This window comes from Medicago sativa, chromosome 1, assembly GCF_051527215.1.
Source record: "Medicago sativa cultivar Bolivia chromosome 1, Bolivia_mono, whole genome shotgun sequence".
Classification (NCBI taxonomy): Eukaryota; Viridiplantae; Streptophyta; class Magnoliopsida; order Fabales; family Fabaceae; genus Medicago; species Medicago sativa.
In genome coordinates, this window is record NC_140749.1 from 65,607,899 (window position 1) to 65,619,267 (window position 11,369).

At 33.5% G+C, this 11,369-nt stretch overlaps 2 protein-coding genes across 2 annotated transcripts; one reads left to right on the top strand and one right to left on the bottom strand.

The window, feature by feature from the left end:
* The first annotated feature begins 1,048 nt into the window (after positions 1 to 1,048).
* On the top strand, positions 1,049 to 2,246 carry LOC146956478 (uncharacterized). Its single transcript, XM_085720080.1, has 4 exons — positions 1,049 to 1,124; positions 1,258 to 1,415; positions 1,769 to 1,846; positions 2,003 to 2,246. Exons 1-4 carry the CDS (start codon positions 1,049 to 1,051, stop codon positions 2,135 to 2,137), a joined length of 447 nt encoding a protein of 148 aa, XP_085576206.1. The 3' UTR covers positions 2,138 to 2,246.
* A 4,971-nt stretch (positions 2,247 to 7,217) lies between these two features.
* On the bottom strand, positions 7,218 to 8,993 carry LOC146956479 (uncharacterized). The gene has a single exon (XM_085749384.1). The coding sequence runs from the start codon at positions 8,991 to 8,993 to the stop codon at positions 7,218 to 7,220; it is 1,776 nt and encodes a 591-aa protein (XP_085605510.1).
* Between the last annotated feature and the right edge of the window lie 2,376 nt (positions 8,994 to 11,369).

Sequence of the window (11,369 nt, forward strand, 5' to 3'; positions counted from 1 at the left end):
ACGTTTTAGTTTTAGTACTAGAACTTTTTTTTTTGGTAGTAGCCGAGGTTCGAACCACAGACCTTGCATATTTTATGCATTGTCCATACCAACTGAGCTAAGCTCACAAGGACTTAGTACTAGAACTTTTTAATAATCTCTCTTTCACAAAAAAATATAATTTTTTTCATAAAATATAAATTTTTAAGGTGCTTTTTAATAATATTTTTTTTAACAAACTAAAATGATATATGGTATTAACAACTGTGATTTACCTCGCACAAAGCGTGCAACAAGGTGCCAAACAATGAAAAGCACCACCAAAACAACAAAACAGAGAAAAATAAAACAACAAAACAAAGAAAAATAAATTACAAGTGGATGCTCATACAAAGAAGGGGATGATTCCACCAGTCATGATAACTGTAGCTAAATAATCCCTGTTTTGATTTCAACCATAAGAATTTTTAATAATCTTTTTAATATAAATCTTTTCATAAAACATAATTTGTGAGATTTTTATAAAGATTTTACAAGGACTATATAACTTCAGCGTGCTTGTATAGTTGGTTTTAAAAAGTGATTCAAAACTTGTGTCAAAGAGGACCTATAGTGTGTTTATTGACTTGGGTGTATAGTATAAATTGACCGGATATAAACCTACACTAACAAGTAATTTTATTGGTCCAGCATGGACCAAAACTTGTAAAGGTCCAACCTAAAACGTCACCTATGAACAGTTCCATTCAACTTTCCTCTTTTATTAATAAGAAGATTAAAGACTGAGGAGTGTGACATTGTTAATACCAGAGAAAATCCACATTGAAAAGTTCTTACCTTCAATAGTAGATACTTCTGGAAAAATTGTTGCCTTTTGAATTGGAAATTCCCCATCAAACGTGTATCGACTATTCCAACCCACACATCTATAAAAGCAAAATGACGCAGCACTCAAATAAGACAACATCATAACACATAAATTTTGTTCTCACACCTCTTCATTGGAAAATAACCTTTTTGTACTATTATAAACCTTTCATTAATTCATTTGAAATTGTAGCAACAAATAATGTCACACAAATTGACAAAAGATCAGATTGCTGAATTCTGGGAAGCATTCTGCCTCATTGATAAGGACTCTGATGGTGTGATCTTTTGATCCTTAATCTCAAAATGAGTCATAACATAAATGTTCATTATTATTTCAATATCCACCACCATTCCTTAATTGACTTTGAGATGCTGAATTTATTTTATTTTGTTTTTTGTTATTTCTAGGATTCATAACTGTTGATGAATTGATAACAATTATCAAAGCATTAGAGGGAAATCTAACAAAAGAAGAAATTCAAGAAATGATTAGTAAAGCCAATATTGATGGAAATGGCGGGGTAGATTTTGAAAAATTCTTGCATATTATAGAAATTAAAATGAAGGTAAAAAATAGTTCGATAAATTAACACGTTTCATTCATTGCTTATACCAAATGTTTTAAAAATCGGACAAAACCAACCGATTCAAACGGTTGAACTGGGAACCAACCACTTCGCCACTTTGGTTGATTTCGATTATACCTTAGTTTGGAAGAAGTGGATTGAATCGAGGTTGGACCAATTCTTATTTTTTGCATTTTATTTATTTATTTATCATTCAATTAAACATGGATTGAAACAATTGAACTATGATTCAGATTTCACTAGTTCAATCTCCATTTTGATTTTTAAAACAATACTTACACTTAGAAAATAGTTGCTTGAGGTTATAAAATGTTGATTTTCAAATTTAATAGGAGTATTTTACTGAGGAGCTAAAAGACTCATTCAAAGTATTTGACACCAACAACGATGGATACATATCAGCTACTGAGGTAAACAACAACATGCCCTAGATGATCAATGTAACACAACATGTTACTCACTCACATTATTTTCACTATTAACTAGTTACTAGTAAATTGCTTGTGAATCGATCAATCAATATAAATTAGTAACATGTTTCTCACACATTTTTTATGATTTTATAGCTAAGACACGTGATGGTGAAATTGGGAGAGAGGCTCACGGATGAAGAAGTTGAACAAATGATTAGAGAGGCAGATTTGGATGGAGATGGTAGAGTTAGCTATGAAGAATTTGTGAAGTTTATGATGCTGAATTAATCTCCTTTGAATTTTTAAGTCTACGGACAAAGTTGGGTTGCCATTAACATTTTTTGTAAACTATTCTACTATGGTATATAAAATAACATAATGATGTTGACTATTTTACTCGTCAAGCTTGGTTCCATGGTCTTACCATGTGCCTTATGTTTGTTCTATCAAATAATATGGTGTAAAGATATACCAAAACTGTTCCATAATATTATTTTTATTATTTTCTTTTAGATGGATTGGGTCCCCAATTTTAAAAGAATAGCCAAATCATAATTATAACATATATTTTCAATGTGATAGATCAAGAATGATATACCTTTATGATTGGAGAGACAGTCTCTATGAGAGAGCAAAAATTAGAGGATGAGTATAGTCATTGCCGTCTAAGTTTTTTTTTCTCACATTATTAATCGTCTCATGAGATAACGATTAAATAGCTAAACAATTGAATACATAACTATTTTGTAAAAAAAAAAATTAAGTACATAAATCTCTTATTAGGTTTAACAAAGTAGTTCATCTCATCACGGTTCAATCTCTTACGGATGTAAATAATTAATTAAAAGAATATAAAATGTAAGACAAAAATATCAATTATGGTCAACGCAGCAAAGAGAAGTAAGTTTCAACGCTGCAAAAATTGTATTCTTGTACTTTCATATTTTTAACCTTGCAAAATGTGGAATGATGGTCAAACAATAACACATTATAGTTGGATGCAACATACTCCCTCCGTTTCAAAATATAAGCAAAATTCACTTTTTAGGTTCATTCATTTAATGATGTATGTGGTTCATAATATGAACCACATACATCATTAAATGAATGAACCTAAAAAGTGAATTTTGCTTATATTTTAAAACGGAGGGAGTACTATTTAGTATTTTCCAACATACCCAATCATTGATAAATTCCAAAATCATGTAATTTTACCTATATATTATAAGGCATTTATTAACATTTTTTTTTTGCAAGAATAAAACCCCCAATTTTATGTAAATATTAGGTGGCTAGATCAAAAGTGATATTTCAAATATTATGACCTATTTTTGCATCTTAATCCACTAACTATATATAGAAATTAATGCCTTATGAATTTCCATTTTTGACCGTAGAAGGGGCAATTTGGTCATTCAATAAGTCATAGCTTTGGTTGAGTGTCACCTCAACAATTTTTTTAATTATTTTCCAATTTTTATATTTTTAACTTTTAACTATTTTCCAATTTTTTTATTTTTAACTATTTTCCAATTTTTTCTCCCAAATTCAGTTGCTTTTACACTGCCGTTGTGGGAGATTAAGGTACCGTTTGACCCGGTTTTTTTTAAACTTCTCTACATTTTTAAGGAGAAGTTAGGTCAAACACAATATTAATTAAGTACTTACTATAAAAAGTACTTTTTTTTAATGCATAAAATTGAATGGAATGAGTTTTGGCCAAAAGTTGTTGAATGCTACTTCAAAAAACTACTTCTCGGCAATTTATTTCACAAGCACCTCTCTTCAACTCACGCTAGAAACCTTTTCTTTTATTTTTTAATATTATATTTCAATATGTTTTTTTCTTCCATTTATATATTTTTTTGAACCGTTCAATTTAATTTTTTTAAGGAGGTTCCATTTAATTTTATTATTTTTTTCAAAGGAATTTCATTATCTTTTTATCACTTATATATTTAATTTCAATATCGTTTAATCATCACAACCTCACAAATATTTTTATTCACGCTGTCATTTAATGATACCAAATATTTTTATTTTCTTTCTTCAACCTCGCAAATATATACACCCACACATTAACGTTTAAAGTAATATTTTATGTCCGTTTTTTTTGTTACGCTAATGCGTATAATTTTTTTTAGCGTTGCATAATGCGTATGATTAATTTTTATAAATTTTTTATTATAATTTAAAATACAAGTATAGATGCCTAAAAAAATTATACTTATATATATATATATATATATATATATATATATATATATATATATATATATATATATATATGAGGCAAGATCCGTTGACACCAGGTGTAAGTCAAAAGACATACACCAAATCTCAACCGTTAAATTTAATTGATCAAACGGCTCAAATTATATAACATAATAACAAATAAAAACACAACACACTAGATACCGTGTTCCTTCTTTCTATTTGCTTTTCTTTGTCACCGTAAAACTGATCAGAAAGAAATTTCCTATTCATCCCTACTTATAGATGTAATTAGTTTTTAAGAAATCATCGGGTTTCTCCATGAGATTGTCAAGATAACGCCAATTGAGACTGAAAAGATATTGTGTACGAACATTGTGTTGAGAGATGAAAGGTATTATTTTCTAATTTGTCAGCATCAGATGATAGGATTTTGTATAGGTTTGATAATGACCTGAAAGATGTCTTTCCTTATGCAGTGGGGATATGGTTGATGTAACACTAAGGGAAAAATACTCCGTAGTTTTGATGAATTTTCTTGTTGATCGAAAGGATGTAGAGCCTGTTGTTTTAATATTGACTCATGCTCAATGCAAGCTTGGAGGTCAATGGATATACATTTATTATTTTTGTCAATAGCTTTATAATGTACCATCTATTTACCTTGAGTTCTTTGCTTCTATTTTGTAGACAATGGCAAACCAAAAATATGTAACAATTGGTCAGGTTCGAGGCTGCTCATCAACCTACATCATCCGGTTTGTGAGAAGTTTAAGACTTAGTAAGTTTGTATTATGATTTCACAATACAGTGTTAGAGTAACTTATTATTTTACAATCTGATTTGATTGTTTTTTTACCATGCTTCTTGAATAGTTGTCGTGACCTTAACACTTCTCAAACTCAGAGTCAAAGCTTCAATCAGAACTTAAGTCTGGGTTCGTCTTCTTCTCAACGTACTTTGTAACATCTCAGACGACTTTAAGCATTGTCGACTAACCCTACAAACCAACACGAGTCTTTTCAGCATGTTTTATCCTCACTCGCACGCTTACCGGGAAACTTCCCAGTAGGTCACCCATCGAAAGACTACTCCAAGTCAAGCACGTTTAACTATGGAGTTCTTATGGAATAGGCAACCAAAAAGAATATGCATCTTGTTGATATAGGTAGTACAAAACAATTCTTATAAGCATTTCCTTCAACCATGTAGTCACATACCTACATGGCCTCAGGATCCCTCTCATTCAGATGTGATTCGGTTCCTCTAGAAGCTGTCAGGAGCCACTCATTGTCATGCCTTGTGCACCGGCGACCACTTCTCTGCCCTCGTCAGCCTTGGGTATTGCATAATTTTATTAAGTGGGGGAGAGTTGTAACATTCCATTTTAAGACATTATATTTTTTTAGCAGAATATACATTATAGCATTAATTAGTAATATGTATTACATGTAGTATATTTGGCAACTCAAAATATGAGGTTTCATATTTGTCTATATAAAAATATGCAACATTTAATAACTAAAACCTATCAACTAAGAGGTATGACATAAGACCAAGTTAGAAATATGACATAAGATAAGGCACATGAGTACATTCACTAAAGACTAGAATTCTCTACTAATAAACTAATAATAAGCACATGCATGCATCGACTAATGATATAGTAACTAGATGCATGGATTAGGATAAAAAATATATTAATTAAGCACATGTGCAATGAACTCATCCAATAATAAATTTGACCTTATCTTAGTAAATACTTGGCTAACTTAATTGAGTGCCACATTGCACTAATTTTAACCATGAGATTAACTTATTACTCTTCCACTCTCACTATAAATAGCTACACTCTTTGCTCAAGTTACTCACAAATAAACCAAAAACATTCCATTACACAAGCTAGTAACTAAATAATTAGTCACTTCTAAACTAGTATTATCTTCTAGCTTCCATTTCATCACTCTAAAGGTGAAATTTTCTCACATTCACTACAGATTTTGTTTATTTTTTTTTATAGAAACTCATTTATGAAATTTTGTTTTTGTTTACATTTGAGAAGATTCTTATAATTTTCAACAAGAGAAACTATCAAGGTAGGGGGGTGAGGAATCTCAACAATGGTAGTAAGGTAGAATCAATTGAGTCAAGAGTGGCTCTAACTCTTTTAAATTTTTTATGGCTTTTACATTATGCATTAATCATGAATTAATTTTATTTATGATATCTATAGGTGTGTTTTGCTATAAATGTATAACTACAAATATTATAGCCAGGTTACTAAATATATGTTGTTAAAGCTAAATTTTTGGTAGTTGTAATATAGGCATGTTGACTAATATTTTCCGAAAAACGAGTAGTTATAACTAGCACTAGGAATATAATAACTTTAGAATATGTAGAGGTCTTCAAAGGCATGTTGACATAATATTGTCTGAGAATGTGCAGCGCTTGACTAGTATTAGGTACTGTGCAATTTTAGCTTTCTCTACCTGATTTAAGTACAACAACTCTTTACAATAAAGACTAACATTGTAATAATAATAGTTATAATAATAATAATAATAATAATAATAATAGCTGTAATAGTAATATTAATAAGAGGGATAGATTAGCTCAAGAACCAGTATAGTGAACTAAAATGAAATTATTTGCGAGTAAACAAGTATAGGGTTGTACCGTAAACAAACATAACAATAACAATAACAATAACAATAACAATAACAACAACAACAACAACAACAACAATAATAATAATAATAATAATAATAATAATAATAATAATAATAATAATAATAATAATAATTTTTTTAATAGGCCAAGAGAGTGGACTAGCATCAAGCGGTATCATCGACATCCCAACTAAGTTGGCACCCCGAGACACCTCCATCCTATACCTCCACACTCATAAAATTTTATTAAAAAAAGGGGGAAAATAATTACAAAAAGAGGGGGGGACTAGACCAAAACCCTCAAAAGGAAACAGCAGAAGCAAAACAGAAAAATAAACAGAAGCAATAGACCCCGAAAAAACAGACAAGGGAATCTGCAATTCGGAAATCCACATCTATCCCTAAAGAAATCAAGACCCACACCCATGGAAAGAGTGTCTATCCAAACTTCACCAGTTATGGCGTGACCCATATTAGCCTATTCATTGATCAATGGATTTGTTGTCTCCCCGTGCACGGGATTTAGAAGGCTGCTTTGACATTACCTGTCGTACCTTAATTTTCTGTTTTTGGTTTCTTGTAAGAACATGTAGGGATGTGTCAGACTGAGCTGCTTCCGTTGCTGTCCTTGCATCATACTCTCGGACTCTCTCCCACAAATCAAGCCCATGCTGGATATTTTTGCTAGGATGAACCTCTTGTTGTTGCATACCAACCACCTCATGTGCAGTAACTGTAGGTAAATTATTTACCTCCAAAGATGTTGTTTTCGTAACAGTAGGTTCCTCAGTCACATCATCCATCACGACAATGTCCTTCAAAGTATTAACATGATCCTCTTGCATATTATCATGCTCAACAGTGGATGGCCTTGTAACAATCTCACGAGCACCCTTGGGACTCTCCTCCAGCTCCCGTGGGCTCACATGATCTTGTTCCACACCATCCTGAAGTGGTTCGGATACATCATCAGTCACTAGGGTCCCCAACGACGTCTCACTATCCAGAAGTGATTCCGTATATTCAGTTACCAAGGGGTTCACCTCCACCTCCCTCGGTTCCAGAGTCAACTTCCTCACTTCTTCAGGTTGCACGTCATCGTGCTCTACAGGGGAAACAAGCTCAAGCACTGGCCTTTGGAGTGGCAACTCGCTCGGAGTAATTAAATCAAACACATTTTGTAGTGGTATACTGAAATTATTAGACCTATCAAATTCAGGAGCAGCCACAGTAGATGAAACAATCGGACCCATCTGAGGGGTAGGAACTGAGACCGAAGATGTAGAAATAGGTGCAGTAGTAGCGGTAACTGGAACTCTCTGAGTTGTATTAACAGTCGAGGCAACCGGGATAGGAACCCATGTCCCATTGTTACCATTGTTCGATGTTGAAGCACCTACATCATTGCTGACTTTGTTTTGCCGAGGTGGTTGTTTAGGGGCTGCCTCTGTAACAACAATTTGTTTACCATGATCATTCTTGTCCTTCGGAGGTATCGGGTGTAACCAACGACATGATGAAACATTGTGTCCAATAGAATAACAATGATGGCAAAATAAAGGAAGCCTCTCATATTGCACCTCAACTTTGAAGGCGAAGCCTTCTCTTTCGACAAGAATTTCTTCATAAATTCGCTTGGAAAGGTCTATGCCGACAAGAATTCTAGCAAAATGCCCAAAGGTGCGGTTTCTAGTTGGTCCATCAATATCAATTGGGGTCCCAACCGTACTTGCAATTTCCTTCAACGTTCTCTCCCTCCAATACTCTTGCGGCAACTCCATTAATCGTATCCAAATCGACACATGTGTCTGCTTTTGTGTTTGATATTTGAAGTCTTTGGTCCACTGTGAAAACTGTAGCAAACCCGGTTTTAAATTAACTGTGCCTACTGCCCATATTTTTCTATAATCATCCGCCGAATCAAAGAGAAAATCATAGTACCCCTTACCAAGAGGCACCATTTTCCAACCAGCCGTCGTCTTCCATAATTTTCCAATTTTAGAACTTAAGTCACGTGCCGAGTACGGTTTATCTCCTTTGTTAAGGGTGAGACGAGCCCTCAACGCATTCCTACAGTCTTCTAAACCCTTACGGTATTCCTCCTGACCAATTTTGATGCTCAATGCACCGCCTTTAATGCACGGTGAGGGAAAAGGCATGTCCTCAGTGAAAGACGTACCCGCTAGAGCTACTGCAAAAGACTTTGGTGCTTGTGTCATATTCTGAACCGGTGCAGTAGGTGCGGCAGATTGAACCATTGCTGAGACAGATGGTACCGAATCGGACACACACGGCCAGTGGCACGTGTATGTCATCCGTGGTCCGTTAACAATTCACCAGAACGATTCTAATATTGATACACGCGTGACTCAACCTATGTAATGCCCAAAAGCATCAGCGCGGTTGCGCGTCCTCAATTGGAAGAATCAAGCTCAGGTAATTGCAAAAATCTAGGACGATAAGGAGGTACCAGAATGGACAATTCAGCGAGCAGTGTTGCAAATCAAAAGAATTCCGCCTTGCAACACCAATTGAACAAACGGAAAGAGTAACAAAGTGAAACAAATAAATGAATTACCTCCACCGTGAATGAAAGCATGAAAAACTACTCCAATTGAAGAATCCAAATTGTTCACGTAAAGCAAATGGATTATTCTTTTTCGAGAAAAACAGATGAACTAGGTCAGATTGGGAACCATGCCGCCGTTCGATGATAATAATAATAATAATAATAATAATAATAATAATAATAATAATAATAAATAAATAAAAACCAGAACTTACCTTTTTGGATTAATAAAATTTAAAGCTACTGTCATTTTTTTATATAGTTTGAAGTACCAGTTATGGGTGTTATGGAAAATATTTTATTTACTCTAATTACGTCAGTGAAGTATTTTCTTTGAAAAAGACCATTCTTAAGATCATAAGAAATAAATTAAAGAAGTAGAATATATGTATATTCTAAATCAAGAAATAATGAAGAACCTCTTAAGATAAATACACGTGAGTCCAAGAGTGAGCCACACTTCGGTACAAGCAAGAGTGTGTAAGTGAAGGTTAAAGAGACCTTGAGGGCGTCACGGTGTGAAACCCCACAAGTGACTAGGTGGTAGCTCCCCTGTGTCATGGTATTCGATGCCTCACAGTGACGATCTTGACGTGACACTACAAGAACTCATGATCGGTGGTAGAGTGTTCCGGTAAAAATACATTAAGTATGAAAAGAAAAGAAATGTCCCAATGAGAATTTTGAGACGGAACATGTCCTCCCGATTGCTCCTCTCATATAGAATCTCCATGGAGTAGGCAAGAGTCACATACATGATAAATATAATGCATTTGCATTTCATTGCATAATCACACATGAAATATTATTATTTTTCTAATAATAATAATTGTTAAAGATTCTACTACTTGTGATATTTGTTGTTGTGAACTCACCCCTTGTTTGTTGTTCTGGTTTTATATTTTATTCATTTAAAGATGGAGAACCACGATCCCCGCCATGCAGTTTGTCTTGAGTTTGTCGACGGGACATGGATCACTGACTATCCTAATTTTACTGTGACTTATGATGGCATAATTGCTATTAACATCACCACCGGCGAATACCCCAACTTCATTACTAGAACTCGTCAGCATACTATGACTTTGTCTTTTTACTTACCTTTTTTTTTTTACAAGTCTTTTTACTTACCTCTTGCTGATATGTGGACCGCTTCAGTGTATGCTTCTACCGAGCCGTATCCAAAGACTATCCGTACCCCTAACCCCTAGATGGTCTTGTTATAAATGGATCAATGATGTAATATATTATGAATTAGCCTAAAAGTGACTTGAAAAGATCTATGTACTATACCTAGGAGTCATTTTGAAAAGAAAAAAAATGATATATGTACATGTACTAGATGCATATAGTATGGCTGGTAGTAGTAAGGTTTGGAGGTAGAACTTATGTTGACTAGAGTATCTTAACTATAATGCACTAGTATTAATAAGTGCAACTTTTGTATAATAAGTTTTATATGTTAAAGTTGTAATTATATTAACGTAATTTTTATGTACATTAGTTACCCTTAAAAAAAAAACCATTAGTAGTATTTTTGAGTTATCGATTGAGATTTTTAGAGGTGACATCTCAATTTATCTGTAACTCAAAAATACTACTACTAGATTTTTTTTTCTTTTCATCATAATGACTCCTAGGAAGGGAAAATAAATCTTCTCATATCTACTTTACGCTAGTTCATAATATATTACATCATTGACCCATTTATTTAACAAGACCCTATAGGGGTTAGGGGTACAGATAGTCTATGGATACGGCTCGCTAGAAGCATACACTGAAGCAGTCCACATATCAACAAGAGGTAAGTAAAAGGACAAAGTCATAGTACGGTGACGAGTTCTAGTAATGAAATTGGGGTATTCGCCGGTGGTGATGTTAATAGCAATTATGCCATCATAAGTCACAGTAAAATTAGGATTGTTAGTGATCCATGTCCTGTCGACAAACTCCAGACGAACTGCAGGGCGGGGGATTGTGGTTCTCCATCTTTAAATAAATAAAATATAAAACCAAAACAACAAACAAGGGGTGAGTTCCCAACAACAAATATCACAAGTAATAG

Excerpts from the sequence above, each read along its gene's own strand:
- LOC146956478 (XM_085720080.1), top strand. The coding sequence starts at position 1,049 with ATGTCACACAAATTGACAAAAGATCAGATTGCTGAATTCTGGGAAGCA. Across the intron at positions 1,125-1,257 it reads CATTGATAAGGACTCTGATG|GATTCATAACTGTTGATGAA; the intron begins GTGTGATCTTTT and ends TGTTATTTCTAG. Across the intron at positions 1,416-1,768 it reads TTATAGAAATTAAAATGAAG|GAGTATTTTACTGAGGAGCT; the intron begins GTAAAAAATAGT and ends CAAATTTAATAG.
- LOC146956479 (XM_085749384.1), bottom strand. The coding sequence starts at position 8,993 with ATGGTTCAATCTGCCGCACCTACTGCACCGGTTCAGAATATGACACAA.